This window comes from Mastigoproctus giganteus, chromosome 7, assembly GCF_048544385.1.
Source record: "Mastigoproctus giganteus isolate SK-2022 chromosome 7, ASM4854438v1, whole genome shotgun sequence".
NCBI classification, from domain to species: domain Eukaryota; kingdom Metazoa; phylum Arthropoda; class Arachnida; order Uropygi; family Thelyphonidae; genus Mastigoproctus; species Mastigoproctus giganteus.
Window position 1 is genome coordinate 179,634,526 of NC_143581.1, and position 25,215 is coordinate 179,659,740.

At 35.5% G+C, this 25,215-nt stretch overlaps 1 protein-coding gene across 2 annotated transcripts in view; it reads right to left on the reverse strand.

The window, feature by feature from the left end:
- LOC150083367 (solute carrier family 12 member 2-like) overlaps nucleotides 1-25,215 on the reverse strand; it is a 451,471-nt gene that overhangs the window by 55,128 nt on the left and 371,128 nt on the right. For both annotated transcript variants that reach the window (XM_090377993.1, XM_090377992.1), the window contains exon 22: nucleotides 12,464-12,569. In XM_090377993.1, coding sequence (XP_090234119.1) covers nucleotides 12,464-12,569 — 106 coding nt within the window. The remainder of the gene's footprint in view (nucleotides 1-12,463; nucleotides 12,570-25,215) is intronic.

Consider the following 25,215-nt stretch of genomic DNA (forward strand, 5'->3'; position numbering starts at 1 on the left):
TGGATGATTGTTTTCTGCAGCAGTATGTTCAAGAAGCAACTAGAGAGAGTAATACTCTTGATTTGGTTATCAAGAGTGATTATTTGCCCATTAAGAATTTGCAGATAATGGAACCACTAGGTGGCAGTTATCAGAGTGTACTGATGTGAGATTTACTTAAAGATATAATTACCATCAGGGGTAAGGGAAAGGGTTTTTGCTTTCGTAAAGGTGACTACAGTGGTTTCAGATAGTTTTTAAATTCTGTACAGTGGAACCAACAGCAAATTCTAAATGGGAAGCACTGAAGGAATTAATCGAGGAAACTACTAGGCTTTTCATACTGAATAAGAAATACTGTTCACAGTTTAGGTCTAAATGAATGTGAGATGAACTAATGAGCCTTGTGGCAGAGAAGAAAAATGCATGGGATGCATATAAATTATCAGGCGACACAGAAGCCTACCTTATAAATATAAGCTAGTCTGTAATCAAGTCACAAAGGAGATTAGGCAAGTGAAGGCAGATTATGAGAAATCTTTGGCAAAGGATGCAAAGAAAAACAGCAGGGGCTTCTTTGCTTATATAAACTCTAGAAGGAAGGGGATGAATCAGATTGATCCACTTGATATTGATGGTTCGACTGTTGATAAGCCTGATAGCTGACAGATAGCTGACAAACTGAAAAAGTATTTTGCATCTACATTCACACACGAGGAATTCTTTAGGCAAGCGAAAGACAGAAGCTTGTTAAACTCTAACAGGGAGATTAATGATTTTGTAATAATGGAGAATAAAGTGGAGGCGAAATTGTTGAAGTTAAACATAAGAAAGGCACCTGGGATGGATGGTATCTATCCAGTTATATTAAAGGAGATGGCAAAGGAAGTAAGCAAACCTTAAGTCATAATTATGAGAATATCCTTGGACTCAGGGGAAGTCCCCACAGATTGGAGATGTGCAAATTCACAAAGGGGGATCAAAAGGTGACATGAGTAATTATAGACCTGTTAGTTTAACTTCTGTTCTGGGGAAAATAATGGAGTCACTGGTTAAAGATGCATTGCAGGATCATCTAGACAAGACTGCAGTAATAATTCAGACACAGCATGGGTTTGTTAAGGGAAAGTCTTGTCTGACAAATTTGATTTGATACTATGATGTGATTAAAAAAGAACTGGATGCAAAAAATAATTTTGATAACACATACTTGGATTTCATGAAAGCTTTTGATACTGTTGCAAATGGAAGAATACAGTACAAATTGGAGCAGTATGGTATTAAGGGAAAGTTGCTACAATGGATAAAAGGGTGGTTGAGTGGGAGAAGACAGAGAGTGGTAATTAATGGATGCTGCTCTTCTTGAACTAACGTTATTAGTGGAGTCCCCCAGAGTTGGGTGTTGGGCCTGGGGAACTCCACTGTTGGGTGCTGGGCTGTTGTTTTGTTTATTTATCAATGATATTGATGAAGGCATGTCAGGCTTAATGTCCAAGTATGCAGATGATACAAAGGTTGACAGGGTTGCTAATGACAGTAATGGCAGTGTGCTACTGCAACGGGATCTAGAAAAATTCGGCAGATGGGCTAAGAAGTGGCATCTGAAGTTTAACATTGACAAATGCAAAGTACTACCTATGGGTAGAAGTAACCCCAGAGAAACGTACCAACCATGTGGTACTACATGTAGGGTGGCAGAAAATGAAAAAGACCTGGGAGTAATTGTGCAGTTGCATATGAATGTTTCTGAGCAATGCACACAGACTGCCAGAGCAAATCATGGGGTATTGTCAATGATATACAGGAATTTTGCTAGTAGGGAAAAGGAGGTGATTTTTCCCTCTGTATTAGGCAATGGTCAGGCCATGCCTTGAGTACTGTGTACAGGTCTGGAAGTCTCATTTTACGAAGGATGTAGAGTTGCTTGAGCGATTACAGAGAAGGGCAACAAGATTGGTAAGGGGAGCGAAGGGGTCCTCTTACAAAGAAAGGCTTAAGCTCTGCAAATTACAGTGGCTGGAGACTAAGCACCTGCAAGGTGATTTGATTGAGGTGTATATTGCCTTGAATGGATTGGGCAAACTCAATTCTGATGGGATTCTTCCGCTTGTTCAGATTACGAACCTGAGGGGCGTAAATTCAAATTGAGGAAGGACAGATGTAGAATAGATGTGCAGAAATTTGCTTTTAGCCAGCATAACCAGCTTGTAGTCGATTGCTGGAACAAACATCCATCTGTATTTGTGGAAGTTCATAGCTTAAATAAATTTAAGGAGGAAACGGACAAACTTTTAGAACGAACGGATGTGTGAATTTTTTTTTTTTTTTTTTTTGGCTGATGCTACATAAGCTCATACACTTGTTCTGATATAGTTAGGGAAGGATGTTACGTGGTTTTTATCCATTAAGAATTATTAATATGTATGATTAACCACTTTTATACCATGTGGAGTTATTAATATATATTTTATTTAAGCATAGCCTAAACTAATATATACAAATTGGGTAATGTTTCAGGTATCTTGCCGATACCCATCATCAGGTCTGAGGGCGGTCAGCAGCACGGTCTGATGATTGGTATTGGCAAGATACCTGAAATGTTACCCAATTTGTATATATTAATAACTCCACGTGATATGAGTGGTTAATTATACATATTAATAATTTTCATACACTTGCTTTATTTCATCACATGTCTCTACTACTACTACTAATAATAATAATAAGAAGAAGAGCATAACAAGTCCTTCCTCCCATCTTCTGTCCTGTCTGTTCTTTCTGTATCTTTGCCAGTGACTTCATATACTCCCTACTACAACTAGTCTGCCTCCACAGAGCAATGGATGGACAATGTGCCATCCCACTAGGAAGCCCACAGCTAAATTGCCAGATAAACAACAGACCTACACAACCAAAGCCCACCCCATGCAGACCAACACTAAAACTCTATCTCTGGCCTGTCCAGAGTTTGTACTGCAACACAGACTATAGAAATGTGGAGTTCGGAGGAACTCTGGTGCCACTTGACAAGTAACACTATACATTATATCCTTTCTGTATTTATATTTTACTCCCCATATCCTCATTCTGCATCACTTATATCTGAGTGACACCATGTCTCTAATATCCTCATAATGTCTGTGTTTGATTACTTACTCAATACTTCAAATCCATCAAATTTATTTACTATGCTCCTAGCATTGGTATACAAGTATATATGCACCCATTCTTACTCTTAGTTACCTTAAGGCAGCCATGTATTTTTTGTTCCATGATGACCCACAGCAGGCCTTGAAATTGGCAACACCTTGCTTTCTAGGCTGCTATATGTTCCAATAGAAGCAGCAGTGCAAGAACCACTTTCACCTCTGCTACAGCTCTCGTTAATCTATTAGTCTGTGTTTCCCCCCGAAGCTATCAGTTTTCCGATCCACCTAACACTGCCTCGATAGCATCAGTAAATATTCTTGTACTCCATCTATTTAAGTGTATCCCATTTCTGTAAAAATAAAAACAGTCTCTCCTGTTAACAAGCACAGATCATGCTGAAAAATGTTCTATCCCACATGCCTTGCAAAGTCTCTCCATGATTGAACTGAATGACAAGGCTCTCAACATGTACCCCTAGTATTTGTGTCTGGAAAGGATTGCAGACTTTCAAATTTAATCCTAACTTTCAAGTTTTTCTGCACACTGCCCTGTTACATTGCACATTGCTTATTAATTAAGTCCTCAGATGGCCTATTCTTAATATCATTAGTACCAACATGTACAACAATATTGCATTTTGTTCCCTTAAAAGATATGTGCTCTGCTCTACATCATCTACAGTTGCCTCTGGCAAGCATATGCTATCCTATTCCTCCTATCCTTTTTTGCACAATATATTTCCCATTTTCCTGACAACAGAGTCACCAACAATATTTACTTCTTTTTTTTTTTTTTTTAGGAGCATTGGCAACTAAGGCCATATTGCTCTGGGAATATGCAGTGGTCATTCCCTGACCTTTCCGCATCCTCCGTATTTGGTGGTGATGGGCTCGAACCTCAGTCTAATCAAGAAGCATGTGCTATGCACTGCTGCTCCTTCCCACCTGGCTACGGAGGCGCCAATATTTACTTCTGTGAGATAGCAAATTCTGCCTGTTGGTTGGCACTGTGTTGCCTGATGTGCATGTGAAAGCTCTGGCACTGAGGCAAGCATCTGAGAGCTTGATGTGCCACCTCAACTTAATACTGTCAACAGCATCCATTGTGTTCTTCAAGCTCTCATAAATGCCCATTGGAATTCTGAGTTTGCACTTAATTTCCTCATACTCTTTGAACCAAACATACACAAAGACATCCCTGTTGGTTGTATCACATCCCATTCCAAGTTCTGCAAACATCAAACAAGTGGTACATTTCGTGAGGCCATGATTCAGAGGACAACCCCCCCCCCAGTTCTCCCCTGAGCCACAGCATTCCAACTAACCCCAGGGGCTCACATCTGGTGAGTATGGTCTTGGCACACCCAGGGTCCTAAGCTGGATATCATCATTCTTCTTTTTCTTGGTGATTCCCTTCTGATTCTTGTTCTCTCTCTCTGGGTAATTCAGAATCTTTTTTTTTTTTTTTGGTTGGTGCAGCATAAGCCTTAGGCTTCCTTGCACCATATGCTAATAATAAAAATAATAATAATATTTCTAATAATTCCCTTCTGATTCTTGTTCTCTCTCTCTGGGTAATTCAGAATCTTTTTTTTTTTTTTTTTGGTTGGTGCAGCATAAGCCTTAGGCTTCCTTGCACCATATGCTAATAATAAAAATAATAATAATACTTTGAGCCCTTTGCTTTGATCTGAGGCATGATTTCTGTTCAAATTGAAATTAATTGGGAATAAATAGTACACTAAAGTAATATACTTAAATGCGATAATAACACTAGGCACTGATTATACAGCAATAATACATATTACGCTATCAAGTTTATGTTATTAAATATATATATATCACGATATAGAGTTTATGTTATATGTATTACGTTATCAATTTTATGCTATAGCATTATGCTTGTAAAGTTATAAATTTTTAGAATATCTAATAAAATTATCTATTAATGCCAACCTATGTGATTCAAACTTTCAAGATACCTATTTACCACAATTAAGACAACAGAATTCCCCTATCACTCACTACAGTACAAAGTTATGATAAACTTGCCAAAAAATAAAAAATCTCCATGTAGGATTGTAACTAATTCCTAAATAGTTCATTAAGTCACTTATATTACTGCAAAAAAATAATAGAATTGTCCTCAGAAATGTAGGGGACTAGTTCTCATTCTCTGTGTCTGTACCATGAGAAAAATGTTCCATGTGCTAGAAGATTTTTTGAATTAAGTCTAGAACCAGGGAGTTCTGCAGATTCCTTTAGTAAATTTAATTCTCTTACCAGACCATTGAGTTCATGTTGTGAAAACAGTTCAGGGCTGGACCCAATGTCTTCAGGCATGTAGACTTCAGTTTCATCTTCATAAATTTCACTTTCAGCACTCTCTACTGCTATATTTTTTCCATATAAGTGGATGGCACGGAATCGGCTGGTTATCTCCATGTTGAACTGGTCTAATGGCAGATGTAATATTAGGATACACAATGCCCTTCTTACTCTCTGCATTATCCCTCTACATTAACTAAGCAAACATAACAGTTATCACAGTGGTTTGTAGGCTCCAGCCAAATCATTGGAATCGCAAATGGCATAGCCTTCTTTTTATCATTATTCCACAATCTGAATACTTCAACACAAGCTGGGTAAACTTTACATGGAGCACACTGTTAATTTTGGTCACTGAGTTTCACTCCAAAATAAGCATGATTCACATTTTTTTACAAATTCTGTAATATCTTGTCTTTGCTTGGGGACTCCATAACTTTTACAAATATAACAACATAAGTTCAGATTGTTCAAAGACTTGCTTGAAGAAATTTTACTCACTTTTCAGTACAAGTTCTACATGATAACCTCAAAAATAAACTGAGCTCACACTGATAAATACTGCTGCATGGAGTTCTCAAGATGAAGAAACAAATGACTAAAGGCAGTGTTGCTAACAAGTGAAGATTTAGTTTACAAATTCCCAGCATTTACTCCTAATTTAATACATTCAGTAATACAACTCATGACATCAACTTAAGTGATTTGTGTAAAAATGGTACATGATAGATAAAAACAAATACAGTAAAAGTTCAAAAATCTGGACTGCTCGGGTCGATCCGGATTCTCAGGCAGTACTTTTAAAATTCAAATTTAAGATGGAATAAAGAAGAGATGACTAGTAAATTTTGACACTTTATTCATTAGCAATTAAAGCATGCTTCATTTATCGAAACAAGCAGTTTTAAAGAAAAATAAAGTCAACACCTGACAAAGATGTAAACATAAAAATTTTCACCACAAAAAAAAAAAAAAAAAAGAGCGTGTAATGCTTGAAATCGTGTTTAAAGTGAACAATGTAAAAGAAAAATACAGTATATAAATGAAAGCAAAAGATACATATTTTATATAAATTAATTATTTGTTTTTAGTGTATTAACTAAATATTTTCATATAAAATACAAAGTTCAAAAAACAAACAAATATTTATTCGTTCTTTTCGCGCAATTTCTGTTGCATCTGTTGCACTGCTTGTGGATGGAACACTTGCAGTTTCTACTCTATCTGCTGCACTGCTTGACGCTTCTATTGCTTTCTTTAAATACTTTCATATATCATCTTGTTTATGACTTTGTAATTTCTTTGTGATAAAATTATTATGCACAACATCTTGAAGACTGAAGCTATGGTTCTGTTCCATAAATTTAATAACAATTTCAATGGACTTTTCTGGAGTAGCCCAAAATATCTTTTCTTCTTCAACTTTGTTGTTTTCTTCACCAGATTCTTCTGAATAATTCTCTTCTATCTTATCAGGAGTTATAATGCTTTGAATAATTTCTTGATCAGTGAAAGTCACTGCAACTTCAACATCATCTTTAATGCATATCCACTCTTCTATATCATCAGCATTAAGTTTGCGTAGAGGGTTGTCTTCCGTACATAATTTAACAGTTTTCATCAGTTCTTTCACTTCAGGTGTCTTCAGCTTTATGTGAAATCCTCCAAAATCTTTGTTTCGATCAGATTGTAAATCTGCAAACATCATGTTCAGCAATAACTTTCACCATGCTCTTAAAAGAGCTACAGGCTTGACTGCATTCCATGCAGTTGCAAGTGTCTGCAATTCTGCCCAGACACGATAGGAGGGAGTATATGATGAGAGCCTTGTCGATCAATTCGGCTCTCCCTGGAAAGATTGTGCAAGGCTCAAGGGGTAGAATTTTTTTCAGCCTGGACTGTACTTGTTAACAGGAGAGACTGCTTCTACAGGTATGGGATACACTTAAATAGAAAGGGTGCAAGAATATTTGCTGATGCTATCGAGGCAGTGTTAGGTGGGTCGGAAAACTGCTAGCTTGGGGGGAGACAAAGACTAATAGATTAACAGTAGCCACTGGCAGAGGTGAAAGAGATTCTTGCACTGCTTCTATTGGAATGAGCAGAAGCCTGAAAAACAAGATGCAGGATATTTCAGAAACTCCTGGGAGTCATTGCAGTACAAGTAAACACATGGGTTGTGTTAGGGTAGCTAAGAACAGAAACAGGTGCATGTATACTTGCGTGTACACCAATGCTAGGAGTTTAGTAAATAAATTTGATGAATTTGAGGTATTGCTCAAAACATCAAAGGCAGATATTGTTGGGATTTCAGAGACATGGTGTCACACAGATATAAGGAATGCAGAACTGGAATTTGGGGAGTACAACGTCTACAGAAAGGATAGACAGGATAGGAAGGGAGGAGGGGTTATGCTATTAGTTAAGAAACACATAAAATCCAAGGAAGTGAAGCCAGTCGACATCGCTGGACAGTGCAGTGTTGAGTCAGTTTGGTGTGACATAAGCATTGGGAGATCAAAATTGAGAGTAGGAGTGTGCTATAGGCCTAATGACTCTGATGAGTATAATAAGAAACTGTACAGGGAAATAGAGTGGGCCAGTAAATCAGAGAGTCTTATAATGGGGGATTTTAATTTCCCAGATACTGACTGGAATTTGGGGGCTGGTCACTCAAACACTAGCAAGGCTTTTGTAGATTTATTGGATGATTGTTTTCTACATCAGCATGTTTGGGAGGCAACTACAGAGAGTAATACTCTTGATTTGATTATCAGTAGTGATTCTTCATGCATTAAGAATCTGCAGATAAATGAACCACTAGGTGGCAGTGATCACAATGTGCTGAAGTGGGATTTACTCAAAGAGGTAACTACCATTAGGGGTAAAGGGAAGGGTTATTGCTTTCGTAAAGGCGACTACGATGGACTGAGACAGTATTTAAATTCTATACAGTGGGACCAACTGATGATGTTACCAACAGCAAATTCAAAATGGGAAGCATTCAAAGAACTTATCTTGGAAGCTACTAGGCTTTACAAACCAACTAAGAAATATTGTTCAAGGTTTAAGCCTAAATGGATGTCAGATGAAATAATGAGACATATGGCAGAGAAGAAAAATGCATGGGATACATACAAATTAACACGTGACACAGAAGCCTATGATAGATACAAGTTGATCTGTAACCAAGTTACAAAGGAGGTTAGGCAGGCAAAAGCAGATTACGAGAAATCTTTGGCAAGGGATGCAAAGAAAAACAGCAAAGAGTTCTTTACTTATGTAAACTCTAGAAGGAATGGGATGAATCAGATTGGTCCACTTGATATCGATGGGTCAACTGTTGATGATCCTGCTCAGGTAGCTAACAAACTAAATGAATATTTTGCATCGACATTCACACACGAGGAGTTATTCAGCGAGGGGAATGCCAGAGGTGTATTCAACTCTGGCAGTAAGCTAGAGAATCTTGTCATAACTGAGAGTAAAGTGGAGGAGAAATTGTTGAAGATAAACACAAGAAAGGCACCTGGGTTGGATGGGATCTATCCAGTTATATTAAAGGTGGCAGCAAAGGAAGTAAGCAAACCCTTAGCCATAATTATGAGAGCTTCCTTGGACTCAGGGGAGGTACCCACAGACTGGAGATGTGCAAATGTGACCCCAATTCACAAAGGAGGATCAAAGGCTGACACAAGTAATTATAGACCTGTGAGTTTAACTTCTGTTCCAGGAAAATTAATGGAGGCACTGGTTAAAGAAGCACTGCAGGATCATCTAGACAAGACTTCAGTTATAGCTTGGACACAGCATGGTTTTGTTAAGGGGAAGTTTTGCATGTCCAATTTGATTAGATACTATGATGCAGTCACAAAAGAACTGGATGCAGGGAATAACTTTGATATTATATACTTGGATCTTAGAAAGACTTTTGATACTGTTGCACATGGAAGACTGCTGCACAAATTGGAGCAGTGTGGCATTGGAGGCAAATTGCTGCTATGGATAAAGGGGTGGTTGAGGGGGAGAAGACAGAGAGTGGTAATCAATGGACACTGCTCATCGTGGACTAATGTTATTAGTGGAGTCCCTCAAGGTTCAGTGTTGGGTCCATTATTGTTTTCTGTATTTATAAATGATATTGATGATGGTATATCAAGCTTAATGTCCAAGTTTGCAGACGATACGAAGGTTGGCAGGGTTGTCAAGGACACTACTGACACTATGCTGCTGCAACAGGATCTGGAAAGGTTGAGCAGATGGGCTGAGAGGTGGCAAATGAAGTTTAACATTGACAAATGTAAAGTACTACATATGGGAAACAGCAACCCCAGAGCAACATATCAACTCTGTGGTACTACACTGACAGTGGTAGAGAATGAAAGGGAGCTGGGGGTGGTTGTATGAAGTTCTCTGAGCAGTGCAGATGGGCTGCAAGAGTAGCTCATGGTGTATTGTCAATGATATATAGGAATTTTTCTAGCAGGGATAAGGAGGTGATTATTCCCTTGTATACGGCAATGGTCAGGCCACACCTAGAGTACTGTATACAGGTCTGGAGGCCTCATTTCAAGAAGGATGTAGAGCTGCTGGAACGAGTACAGAGAAGGGCAACAAGATTAGTGAATGGAACAAAGGGGTGCTCTTACGAAGAAAGGCTTAAGTTTTGCAAATTACAGTGTCTGGAGACTAGGCACCAGCGAGGTGATCTGATAGAGGTGTATAAAGCCTTGAATGGTTTGAGCATGCTCAATGCTGATGGGATTCTTCCTCTTGCTCAGAATAATCACCTGAGAGGGCGTAAATTCAAATTGAGGAAAGACAGATGTAGGATAGACGTGCAGAAATTTGCCTTTAGCCAGCGGGTGGTTGGTTGGTGGGACAGACTTCCATCCCTTGTCGTGGAAGTTGATAGCCTAAATAAGTTTAAGGCTCAGCTGGACAAGTATTTTAAACGAACAGAGGGGTGAGGTGGAAGTGGTTTTTTTTTTTTTTTTTTTTGGCTGATGCTGCATAAGCTTGCATTCTTGCATCAAATGCTTGTTTGTTAGTTTGTTATTTGGTTTTTAGGAGCATTAGCAACTAAGGCCATATTGCTCCGGGGATATGCGGTGGTCATTACCTGACCTTTCCACATCCTCCGTATTTGGTGGGCACGGGCTCGAACTCCGGTCTAATCAAGAAGCGTGTGCTATGCACTGCTGCTCCTGCCCACCTGGCTACGGAGGCGCCTTGCATCAAATGCCTCTACTAATGCTAATGCTAAGTGAAAATGTTGCATCTTTGATTGTCAAACTGCATTGAAATTCTGAAGGGCCGACATTCTTATGCATCATTTTCGTCATAAAATCATTTTTATAGTGACACTTAAGGTTACTAATGACTCCTTGATCCATGGGTTGAATTAATGGTGTTATGTTTGGTGGCAAGTAACATGCAAAAATATTCCTGCAATCAGATAATAATTTTGATTCATGCGGGTGGGCCCTATAGTTGTCGAGAAGTAGCAGGCACTTTGTATATGCAGGCTTCCCCAATTTTCTCAAGTTCTGATGAACTGATCAAACAAAATCATGAACAAACCAATCACGAAATATATCTCTGTCCATCCAAGCATTCTTTTGGGCTTTGTAGGTCACAGGTAAGTGCACAATTCCTTTAAAGGCCCGTAGGCACTGAAATTTTCCAATCACCAAAAGCTTAATTTTATGCTGATCTGAAGCATTGGCACACATAAGATCGGTTACTCTTTCCTTATTAAGCTTAAACCCTGTTGCATTTCGTTCTTGGTTTCCAGCCAAAGTTTCTGTGGACAAACACTTTCAGTAAACCGCTGTTTCATCAGCATTATAAATTTGATCGGCTGTAAGGTCATAGTCATATACAATTTTTTCAAATGTTGCACTATATTCTGTTGCTGCTTGTGTATCAGCTGACTGTCTTTCTCCAGAAATATCTAACTGTCTAATACCATGACGAGTCTTGAAATTCCTAAGCCATCCATCGCTAAATGTGCACTCTAATTCAATGTTCATTTGCTCCTTAAAAGACCTTGCTTTGGCAATAAGTATTGGCCCAAAAACTGCCGTACCTTCCAATCGTTTTAACAAAAACCATTCATACAACACTTTATCGAGATTCTCTAATTTTGGCAGATGTAAACTTTTTCTCTCAGCAATTTTATTGTAAGGCTCAGACAAGGCTTTGAATTCTAGAATTTTATTCTTTGCCTTTTTTATATAAATTGTAGACTTTCCGATGTTGTATGTTTCCATTAGAACAGCATTGCTCACACCACTTTCTAATTTCTTAATTATTTCAAGTTTGTCACTCAATTTCAACATGTTCTTCTTTCTTTTCACACCATGAAGTTTATCTATTTTAGGAGCCATTATTATGGGCTTGTAAATACATTGCTATATGTGGTAAATGGAAAGATTAGGACAAAAATTATAGTGTTGCCAGAGTTTGATTGCTCATTTCAAAATGGTGACCGCGAGCTTGCTTGTTGTCGCTGGGCATCTATGGTGCTCACGCATGCACACACACACACACAAAAGTGACCTAAATTAAAAAAGTTTGTGAGTTTTCGAAAAGTCCAGATTCTCGGGTGGTTCAGATTTCTGGCATCCGGATTTTTGGACTTTTACTGTAAAATTTCTGAAATAAAAGCTGAGTTAAAAGGGTGGGCACAGCTGACATTTCAGAATAGTAGCTTTTACAAGCATTAACACATGACAGTACAATTATATAATATAAAAAAAAATGTTTTTTTTTTTTTTTTTTTGAGGGGGACTTTAATCCCCTGAGCTTCCATTTATCAAGGCCAAACCTGAAGTGCCATTTTTCAGCCTATCAACCTAGTTTATCTAGATCTTGAAATAGTACCCTGATTAATGTCATTAACCATCCAGCCCACCTTTGTATCATCCGCAAACTTGGGATATTGACAACAAAACATTAACAAAACATACCAATATAAAAAGCAAATATAACAAAGTCCATACCTTCTTTTTGTGAGCTACTAAGTCAGTTTTGGTGACATTTATAATATTTTTGGGTACATCATCATTTGATATCCATTTGGAAATCATTTTTTGAAATTCTTGTTTGCTGAAACAATAAGTTAAAATTAACACACAGCCGCACATTTGCATGTGTACATACATTGTATATTTAAATGAATCCATGTAAAATGCTAAGTGAGACACAATCAATTCTTGAAATTATAGAATAGCTAATAATTTCAAGAAAAAACTATATTCCAATAAACTAAATTATATACCAACATTTTATATACACCACGATAGATAAAAGATATTTATTGTGGTGTAGAAAGTATTGGAATAGTTTATTTCTTGAAGGATATCAACCATGAATAAAATAACTCATTTAAAGACATGATTAAAGCTAATGATATGTTAACCATTTCAAAATGAAAAACAGAACTTTCTTGCCTCTCATGTTTTGTAGCCAGCAGGATTTAAAGCTGTATAATGAATGTAATGGTCTTAATTACCTGATATGTTAACCATTTCAAAATGAAAAGCAGAACTTTCTTGCCTCTCATGTTTTGTAGCCAGCAGGATTTAAAGCTGTATAATGAATGTAATGGTCTTAATTACCTGAGCAGAACCTTGCCTTTGATAAGGAAATAGGCAGACACAGACAACATCAATTTTTTCTTTGCTCTAATGGGTGGATACCATTGGTACTGGCAAGTTCTTATATGATCCAAGGCTAAAATCTTAAGGATTAGCAGTTTGGATAAAGAATTCAGTAGACTAATTTTACTTTTGCTTAATTCCTTTAATATATTGTAAATTTAATTTTGATAATATTTGAAGTTACTTTCTGTAATATTTTGTAAATTTAATTCTTACCTTTTATAAAACTAATTCTGGTAAGTTACATTTGTTTAGGTTCACTGTAAGTTTAAATTCTTAAGTTCAGTAATTCATAAATTTTTGGTATCTGCTTAATTAGTATAATTTTTTCTAATTACGATAATATTTTGTAAAGTTAATTCTATGATATTTTGTAAATTTAATTCTTATCTTAATAATGGTTATTACATGGTAATGGTTAGTCTGTGGCATGTATTCAAAGGTTGACCTAGTTGATAATCGTTGCTCAAGTGATGATTCTTTTTTTGTTCTCAATGTAAGGAGTTTACCAATCTTAAATTAAAACTTGGTGCATTGCTAGATGAATCTGAGTCACTGAAGAAATGGGTGACTGCCCTAGAGACAAATAAAAATGGGAACTCATCAAGAACTCAAGTATCTGGTGATCTGCCAGTTGATACATCCTCAATTTGTGTCCCAGAATTAAAAATAAAAAGAATAATCAAGTGCCTACTATTCTGGTTCAAGAGGATTTAGTTTCATTGGGAGATTTCACTGTCAGTCACCTATCCTTATTACATTTTTTGTAATAGGGATAAGTGAACAAGAACCAGAGGGTGCCTGCCAGGAGCAATGATAGATAATATCACCAATGTACTGTCAGCTTTTAAGGGGGATAAAGAGAGCAATATTATTCATATGAGTTTTTTTTTTTTTTTTTTTTAGGAGCATTAGCAACTAAGGCCATATTGCTCCGGGATATATGGTGGTCATTCCCTGACCTTTCCGCATCCTCTGTATTTGGTAGTGACGGGCTTGAACCCCGGTCTAATTAAGAAGCGTGTGCTACGCACTGCTGCTCCTTCCCGCCTGGATACGGAGGCGCCATTCATATGGGGACTAATTATATCAGGTATACAAGAACTGATGTTCTGTCATATAAATAGGTTTGTTGTTGTTTGTTTGTTTGTTATTTGGTTTTTAGGACCATTAGCAACTAAGGCCATATTGCTCTGGGAATATGCGGTGGTCATTCCCTGACCTTTCCGCATCCTCCGTATTTGGTGGTGACGGGTTCGAACCCCGGTCTAATCAAGAAGCGTGTGTTACGCACTGCTGCTCCTTCCCACCTGGCTATGGAGGCGCCCATATAAATAGGACCGTGCTTAAAAAATATTGTGAGTTAGAACACAATGTATATGTGTCTGCAGTTCTGCCCAAGCACAATAGAAGGGACTATATGCTAAAAGCTTTGTGGATTAACTCAAGAACTGAGGGACTCTGCAAGGCAGTCACAGAGAAGACATTTTTTCATTGCTCTAATGGATGGATACCATTGGTACTGGCAAGTTCTTATATGATCGAAGGCTAAAGTCTTAAGGATTAGCAGTTTGGGGGAGGGATTTTTATTAATGTGGTCTACAGATAGAAGGCATCTATTTTGAAGAGACAGGATACATTTGAACAAAGATGGTGCAAGTATTTTTGCTAGTATTATTGAGGATACCTTAAGGCAGTAGTTTTCAACTGGGATGCCTCAACAACATTCCAGGGGTGCCACGTAATTTGGGTTTAAGTTACTTAAACTTATTTTTTTTAAATTTATATGTTTATTTCATTATAAAAAGTTGTACAGTATCTTTTTAATTTTGTGGTGATCTATAATTATTTGATCTATGATTGATCTATGAGTTGTGATCTATGATTAAATGATGTTTACTTAGTACCTCTATATAAAGAATAAAATTATTAAATATATATATATATAATTTGTAAAAAATTAGTAAAACATTTCAGAGCTGCAAGGCTCAATAACGTTCACGATTTTTCAATATATTAAAAAAAGTAAGAGATTACCTCAATCTTTTTCATGGAATACTTCCAGTCAATTCTTTCCAAATGTAACAAATAAAATAAGATTAAAAAAATGAATCAATGAATTCCCTCACTCTTAGAGATACGACCAAATTCGATGCACAATGGAATCGAAAGCCAAGAGCCCCAACCCGACCCCGAAACATATCAAACCACTGCAGCAAGACCATGAGTGCGAGAAGACATTGTGTCAGAATAAATAATTTAAACCACTTCCGATAATAAATAATTAAAATCACGATTAAAAAAGATTAAAATCACTATTAAAATCATGATTAAAAAAGATTAAAATCACTATTAAAATCATGATTAAAAAAAGATTAAAATCACAATTAAAATTTGGATGAACACTCAAATTAAACAAAATGCACAACTATTTCCTTTCCTTAAGCAGACCATGCTTTTCGGCTGATTGCCAAAAAACCAATAAAAAACACTTTATTTCCATACCGTACATCGAAGAATGGTACAGGCAGCTCAATTACTCTTTAGAAATACTGAATTCAAAATTATAGCCAGACCCATGCAGAACATATTAAAAAATCACACAGTTCTTCCTTCTTGCTCGGCACAGGTAAATCATCTTGTATACAAGATTTTATGTAGTCAGTGTGATTCATCATGCGAAGGGTCCACTCGCTGTACTTTAGTTGTTATTATGTTGTTATTTGGTTTTTAGGAGCATTAGCAACCAAGGCCATATTGCTCCGGGATATGCAGTGGTCATTCCCTGACCTTTCTGCATCCTAAGTATTTGGTGGTCACGGACTTGAACCCCGGTCTAATCAAGAAGTGTGTGCTATGCACTGCTGCTCCTGCCCACCGGCTGCGGAGGCGCCTTGTACTTTAGATTTACATGTCAAGCAACATGCTGCTTCCATCCGCACATCGCGCAGGAATTGGCCTTTCATGAGGTCAATGATGGTCACGTATTCCTATTCAATGAAGCAGAAATTTTAAACATAAAACACAATTACATAAAATTATTGATTGCTGAAATGAAACGCTTGAAATGAAACTACACGAAAATGCTATCAATGTCCTTACCCAATTTCGGATTTCTGGTCTTTTTTGCGCACGTGTCAATACAAATAATCTCTCTATTTTTAAGAGCCACATACAAACACCTCGCGATATTCCCATCCTGTGAACATGGTGATCAGCCGAAAAGCGTGGTCTGCTTAAGGAAGGGAAACAGCTGTGCATTTCATTTAATTTGATTTAATCTTTTTTAATCATGATTTTAATAGTGGTTTTAATTATTTATTATCAGAAGCGGTTTAAATTATTTATTCTGACACAATGTCTTCTCACACTCATGGTCTTGCTGTGGTGGTTTGATGTGTTTCAGGGTCGGGTTGGGGCTCTCGGCTTTCGATTTCATTGCATGTCAAATTTGGTCATATCTCTATGAGTGAGGGAATTCATTAATTTGTTTTTTTCATCTTATTTTATTTGTTACATTTGGAGAGAATTGACTGAAAGCATTCCATGAAAAGACTGAGGTAATCTCTTACTTTTTTAATATATAATTTGTATTATGAATTGTAATTTTGTTTATAGTTATATTATTGTAATAACTATCATATAACATTTTTTAAATATTAGATATACACACATATATATATATATATATATATATATATATATAAGATAAATGAACAAATTTATTTAGTGCAGAATATAATATATGATAAAAGGTAGAAGCAAAGAAAGTACAGTGTACCCTGGTAGCGAAAGGCTGTGTGAACGAAGTAGGGGGGGGGTAAAGAATTCAGTAAGTGTAATAATTGAAAGAATATGTACCAAGTGAAAATTTGAACCAAATTTGAACCAAACAAAAAATTTGGTTCAAATTTTCACTTGGTACATATTCTTTCAATTATTACCCTTACTGAATTCTTTATCCCCCCCTACTTCGTTCACACAGCCTTTCGCTACCAGGGTACACTGTACTTTCTTTGCTTCTACCTTTTATCATATATTATATTCTGCACTAAATAAATTTGTTCATTTATCTTATAGACATTATGGCTGTAGGGTACTTTTTGCGATAGCAGTGTCCCTGAGCCATAACTTATTCTATTATAACTCTGTCTTATCTCTTTCTGCTTTCCTACATCTTTTCTATTACTTTATTATTATTATTATATATATATATATATATATATATTTAAGATATTAGTTGTAGTGGTAAGTTCTAATAGTGCAATAATAGACAAAGTTAATCCGGCTATAATGTATAATACGAAAGCTAGTAAGTTATAGCATCTCAAGCAACCCAACGCCTTATGCAAGTGCCCAACGCAAACTGGAAAAAATATATATGTATTAAATTTGATATATTTATTATAATTGAGCTATTAATTAACTATGCATTTATGCATTTTACATACTTGGGATATATATATATATAGAGAGAGAGAGAGAGAATCGGATCTAACAGGCAGAAAATTGAGTAGGGGTGCCACAAAATAAAATAAATTACTTAGGGGTGCCATTATTAAAAAAATGGTCAAAAACCATTGCCTTAAGGGTTTAGGGAACTACTAGATTGGGAGTACAAGGATAATATATATTATTACATTTACTACATTTATGCATTTATCTGACAGTATGGGTCAAAGTAACACTTGCACACATCTCAAAGGTTCTAGTTCACTGCTGAAACAGCACATATTGGCAAAATGTTCTGAGGGCAGTGACATTCCAGATGAATGGGAAGCTAATGCTAGGGAAACAAGCTTAAATAATTTCACAGGGTGTGTCAGAGTAGTAAACTATAAATGTGTTTACAGTAATGTCAAGAGTGTTGTCAATAAAATTAGTGATTTTGAACTCCTGGTTAGGGCAACTAATACTGATATAACAGAGCTAATAGAAATATGGTGTCACCCAGAAATATGGGATGATGAGTTTCACTACGGTATCAACAATGTATTTAGGAAGTACAGAAAGGATAGAAGGAGTGGTGGGGTCATGCTTCTTATCAAAAGTAGCCCCGAATCCAACAAAAGCTTTTGCAGATTCATAAATTGTGCATGCTAGTACAGAATCTGTGGTGTGAGTTAGTTGCAAACAAGGGTATAATGAGAGTGGAAGTAATTTACAGACCAAATGACTTTAAAAAATACAATGAGAGCAGGCAAAGAATGGGTGAACAAGCATATATGGATGATTTCAACTCGTTCCAATTGACTGGAGCAAATGGGAAGGAAACTCACTATGGAGAACAAAATTTTTAAATCAACTAGATTGATTGTTATTTGTATCAGTGTGTTTCAGAAAATACTAGGGGCAAGAATATTCTAGACCTGATAAAAATCTGAACCAGATGACATCGTAGGACTGACAGTGCAGGAACTATTAGCAAAGAGTTATCATGGAGTTATAATCTGGATGATTAAGAGAGATCTAACATTTGTTAAAAGCAAAAGAATGTGTTTTAATTTCAGCTTAAAGTGCTATATGGCCTCTCACAATAATAATTCTAATGTATTCATTAGAATTATGGTATATCTTTAAAGCTATAGTAACAGAAACCATGAATGCATATATACCATTAAGAAAACACAGCATGAGTAGGATGCATGATGGATGAATAATGCTAGCCAATCTATAGATTGGAAAAAAAATGACAATGGGAAAGATGCAGAGCAATGAAAATTGCTGAAACCTATAACAGATACAAATTGATTTATAATAGCATTACAGAATAGTTTGGCTGGCAAGTGCTTTGCATTGATATTTACAAATGAAAGACCCTTTATAGTAAGGCTGAAACAATATGAAATTAATAATACTGAAATTACAAATGATTGTTTATTAGACAAACTTTTGAGACTACAGGCAACTAAAGTTCCTGGGGTTTATGGCATATACCCAATAATTCTGAAGGAGGTAAGAAATTACACTGAACCATTAGGATTAATTATGAGGGCATCAATGGACTCAGGATATGGATTGGAGAAGTGCCAATGTATCATCAATACATAAAAGTGGTTGTAAGAGTGAATGGCTTACTATAGTCAGCCTGTTAGTCTGACTTCAGTGGTAAGAAAAATCATGGAGACAGTGATCAAGAGTAAAATATACAATCATTTAGATAGAAATCGAATTCTGAAGAAAATATAGCTTGGTTTTGTAAAGGGAAAATCATGTTAACTAACCTGGTTAGCTATTTTGACATAGTCACTCATGAGCTGGATGTAGGAAATAATTTCAATACTATTTATTTGGATTTTAACCAACATTTGACTCAGCCTCTCAAGAGAGGTTACTGCATAAGTTAGCATTAGCATAACTTGAGGCAAGGCATATGATGCAAGAAAGCAAGCTTATTTAGCATCAGCCAAAAAAAAAAAAAAACATTTTCCATTTCATCCATCCATTCACTTCAAAAGTTTGTCTAGTTCAGCCTTGAATTTATTTAAGCTGTCAACTTCCACAATGACAGATGGAAGTTTGTTCCAGCATTCAACCACCTGCTGGATAAAGGGAAATTTCTGCACTTCTATTCTATAACCGTCTTTCCTCAATTTGAATTTATGTCCCCTTAGGTGTGGAATCTGAGCAAGAGGAAGAATCCCATCAGCACTGAGCTTGCTCAAACCATTCAAGGCCTTATCCACCTCAATCAGATTACCTCACAGGTGCCTAGTCTCCAGACACTGCAATTTGCAGAACTTAAGCTTATCTTTGTAACAGCAACTCTTTGAAATATGCTCAACAAGAGTTATAAGTTAATTATAATATATAACAAAATTATCCAACTAACAGCAACCTAACTGATTCAAACTTTAGAGTTACCTATTTACCACAATTAAAAATTTGAATTCCTCTACTACTCAATCTATACTATAACAATAACAGCAAGATTCGAATGAAACAACAGTTCTAAGTATAACAAGTAGTAACCTACAAAATCTCTAGCTAAATTAAAAATAAAATAATGAGTGACTAGGACTATAAAGCTACTTATAGAGTATGATTTGATATGCCAGTTAAGTCAATAAGTGGCAAAAGTCTTCAAAAACGTATCAATTTCTTGGAGCTGCATTATCTTTAATGACTAAGAAGTACTCAAAAGTTCTCCACAAAATCTAAATGATGCACTGCTAACTGATAAAATTTAACACCTCAGCATTTCTATGAATATAATTTTTCAATGGGAACTTGTTCACGATCGTAGACACATGCAGCCATTAAGCACTTCATCACTGAGCAAAAGAACAAAATGTTTAGACTATCCATGACCTTGGCAGCAGAAATGCCTATAGCTAAGTCAGAATCACCTTTCTGGTTTAGTCTGCTATGGTAATCAATTTCCAAAACAGAAGTGAAAGGCTTAAAACTATTGCTAAAATAAATCTGCACATAACGTTCTTCAATATATTTAGGAGTAATGACTTCGGTACATGAATGTGAGGTATATTCAGATTTTCAAATGTTGGCATAACATTTAAATGTAAGATGCAAATTGCTTTATTCCAGCTGCCAGAAGAGGAAAAACATGAACAGATTTTCTGCAGAAGTGAGGATAACATGCCTAAAATTATCATGCTTTAAGCCAGTAGATCTCAAAGCATGTTCTTCTCAATCATAGTGCATAAAAATATAATACAGTAAAACACCAATACAATAAACTTACTGGGAATGCACGAATCATTTTCTTCTAACAAAGTTTACATTCTAATGAATATCATTGAAAATATTTAAAAAAAAAAAAATATATATATATATATATATATATATATAATAATAATAAAGTAATAGAAAAGATGTAGGAAAGCAGAAAGAGATAAGACAGAGTTATAATAGAATAAGTTATGGCTCAGGGACACTGCTATCGCAAAAAGTACCCTACAGCCATAATGTCTATAAGATAAATGAACCAATTTATTTAGTGCAGATATAATATATGATAAAAGGCAGAAGCAAAGAAAGTACAGTGCACCCCGGTAGCGAAAGGCTGTGTGAACGAAGTAGGGGGGGTTAAAAGAATTCAGCAAGGGTAATAATTGAAAGAATATGTACCAAGTGAAAATTTGAACAAACGACCAAGGAGGAAATACATTGCCAAGTCTTTCATAATTTCATAATTTCTTCATAACGAAGACACAAAAATTATGAAAGACTTGGCAATGTATTTCCTCCTTGGTCGTTTGTTCAAATTTTCACTTGGTACATATTCTTTCAATTATTACCCTTGCTGAATTCTTTACCCCCCCCCCTACTTCGTTCACACAGCCTTTCGCTACCGGGGTGCACTGTACTTTCTTTGCTTCTGCCTTTTATCATATATTATATCTGCACTAAATAAATTGGTTCATTTATCTTATATATATATATATATATATATTTTGGAAAAAAACAAGGAGTTACCTTTTATTCAGTGCGTAGGATTTCTTCTTTCCCAAATCTCCTTATATGAATAAATTACGAAATGATACTTAAAACAAATTTACATAATTAAAATAGTTTAAAACTCATAATATATTCCTCACTATTGACACACGGACAGTCCAACACCCCAGGATCACAGCGGAGAACCCGACCCCAGAAATATTAAACCCCCCATGCAACCCTTTAGTGAAGGAAGGCATTTTGTCATAAACGCAAAATTACAATATGAATAAAATGCTATTAAAATAAGATGAAAGTATCATTAAAACCATGCAATTAAAAATTCCTCACTGTAATATCAATAAATTACTATTAAAATACTATGAGACAAAATAACTAAAAGATTCCACCCTTAAGCGGACTAAGACGTTTCGCTAGGTTAGTTTCATTCTACCCTGTGAACATGACAATAGTTGAAAAGTCTTAGTCTGCTTCAGGGTGTAATCTTTTAATTATTTTGTCTCATAGTATTTTAATAGTAATTTATTGATATTCCAGTGAGGAATTTTTAATTGCATGGTTTTATGGTACTTTCATCTTATTTTAATAGCATTTTATTCGTATTGTAATTTTGCGTTTATGACAAAATGTCTTCCTTCACTAAAGGTTGCATGGGGAGTTTAATATTTCTGGTGTCGGGTGGGGTTCTTCGCTGTGATCCTGGGGTGTTGGACTGTCCGTATGTCAATAGTGAGGAATACATTATGAGTTTTAAACTATTTTAATTATGTAAATTTGTTCGTATAAGGAGATTTGGGAAAGAAGAAATCCTACGCACTGAATAAAAGGTAACTCCTTGTTTTTTTCCAAAATATTAATAGAACGTAGGAAAAATTGAGCATATGTAAGCTCTCATTTATCTATATATATATATATATCTATATATATAAAATATATATATATATATATAAAATTCTGCTTTATTTTTCATAAATATAAACTTTAAAATCAATAATAAATAAATAAAATTATAAAATACACTGCCTCCAAAAGTAAAAATATTTTATTCGTATAGTATTAAACTGAAAGCATAATTTATTTATAAGACTATTTATACAACTTACTATTATTTACTCATGTTAATATAAAAATTGAACTTGACTGCAACTGAAAATATTTGGAGGTAAAAAAAATACATGTGTAAATAATAAATAAAATATAGCTTAACCGTTCAAATACACAGAAGACAAAACATTCTTTTGCTGTATCTTTTAAAATACTTCCATTTCTGATTCAAAGAAATGCTTCCATAGCCATATTTACAATATGGGCTACACCAAGTGACATTAACAATTTTCCAATGAAGTTTTTCTTTCACTGTAAACAATTACATTTTAGAAACAGGACTTGAAAACAATGCTGTACTGGAATATTTTCATTATGGCAAAATTATCATTTAAACAATAATCATTGCAATGGGATTTTATTGCATAATTTTCTGGAGAACTCATACACTAGAAATTTTTATAATTACTTGCCAAATTTAGTTTAAGTTTACTTCAATTTTTTTTCTTTTTTTTTTTTTCTATCACTTAATGTATATTTTTTTATAATTAAAATGATAATTCTACAACCAGCATATTTCATTTTAAGAGGTACACCTGTTAAAAAAAAAAAAATTGGATAGATCAATCTCCAAACCTTGTTTATTTTAAAAGTAGCTCATTGACCCCAAGGGCTCACATCTGGTGAGTATGGGCTTGGCACACACAGGGTCCTGAGCTGGATATGATCATTCTTCTCTTCCTTGGAGATTCCCTTCTACTTCTGACTCTCTCTCAGGGTACTCTTTTTTTTCTGGTGCAGCAAAAGCCTCAGGCTTCCTTGCACTATATGGCTAATGACAATAATGATAATGAATGGTGAGAAAGTCTGCAAGCCTCTGGGCTAGACAATTACCTTTCTACACTTTAGATGCCTCACAAAAGCCATATCAGATGCAAGAATGCATTTCTAATATAAATTTCTCTTTATATCTTAATGCTAATCCTTTTGATAATCAAAAGTTCTTGGTTCATCATACATACCTGAATTTTTACATGCATGTATAATATCCAAATCATACAGTTAAAAATACACTTCATTCGGAAGAAACACCTCCTTGAGGTGTTTCTTCCGAATGAAGTGGATTTTTTTTAATGAAAGGTATTAGAACCTACAGTACTTACAGTACTTAATACCATGTGTGGGTTGAAGGTTGAAAAGATGAAAGAAGATACTTGTTGGCAATTAGACTTAATTAGTTCCTTACATAGATTATAGGAATCCAATCTGAAAAGCATAAAAGCTTAAATTTTTTTTTTTTTTATGAAAATCCCAAACACAAGAGGTTTTAGAATCTATGGTACTTAGTACCATAAATGGGTTGAGAAGATGAAAGAAGAGATAATTGTTGACATTAAATTTCTGCAGATTGTAATTTTAAGGAAATTTGTGTAAAGGGAGGTTGTCCCAAAAAAAAAAAAAAAAACGAAAAAAAAAAAAAAAAAAAACTGAAGTTGAAGGAATAAATGAGGAAAAGGAAAAGTTGGTTCAGTGAGTTTGAAGTTGGATGGATAGTAAAAGGATGCTGACTGGTTGTGGCATGTTTGGACTGGTTTGAAAGAGGGGGGGAGAATTATAGAAGCCAATTCAGAACAACAGTCCCCTTGGAAATATCTGTAATAAAGGCATGCAGCAGAAACAGAACCTCTATGTGTGTGTATGTATGTGTGAGAGAGAGAGACAGACAGAGAGAGAGAGAGAGAGGGGGGGAAGGGGAAGACTTTTTAAGATATGGATTATTTATTAACCTAACTGCCCTGTTTTGAATGGAGTCTAGACCCCAGGAGAGGTTATGGGGACACTACCCCAGATTTGGGAACAATATTCATATTCCATGGAAGGATGGATTTGAAATTTGCACAGAGTGAGTAAGTGTTTAGAAGTAATGCTGAGAGCAAAAAAAAAAATAAGTCAATTTTTTAGTGGCAAAGGAAGCAATATTTGTGATGTGCTTATGACAAAATAGAAATTAGAAGTCAGGGTAATTCATAATAGAGATATGTGATGTTATCTAGAAAGCTGAGTGGCATCGAAAGATATGCATAGGAGCAGAAGAATCCTCAAGAGTGACCTGCAGTTCCGCATTTAAGGAATTGGTAGTGGATATTCAAGAAGTTGAAGCTATTTGTGCAGAGAAAGGTTTCTCAAATTGGAAGGTGGAATGTGCTGTGCTATCATCAGCAAAACTGTGCATAGGATTTCAAGTCATTGGAAGGTCATTAATATACAAGAGGAAAAGAGTGGGAGAAACAACAGAACTTTGGGGAATACCAGCATTAGTAGAAAAGTTAGCAGAAAGTCTACTACCACCCATAGTGAGCAGTCACAAAGAAAACTGAATACCCAATTACAAAAAACAGTTGGAAAAACCCATAAGATGAAGCTTATTGAAGCTTATTTAGAGGACCTTTATAACAAACAAGATCAAAAGCCTTTGAAATATCAAGAGCAACTGCCTGAGTTTCACCAAACTTTCCCATTCAATTTGTCCATAGATGAGTAACATAAGCCTATCACTAGTGGATCAACACTAACAGAATCCATACTGGTGATCATTGAACAGATGTAAAGTTTCTAGATAGTTTAGG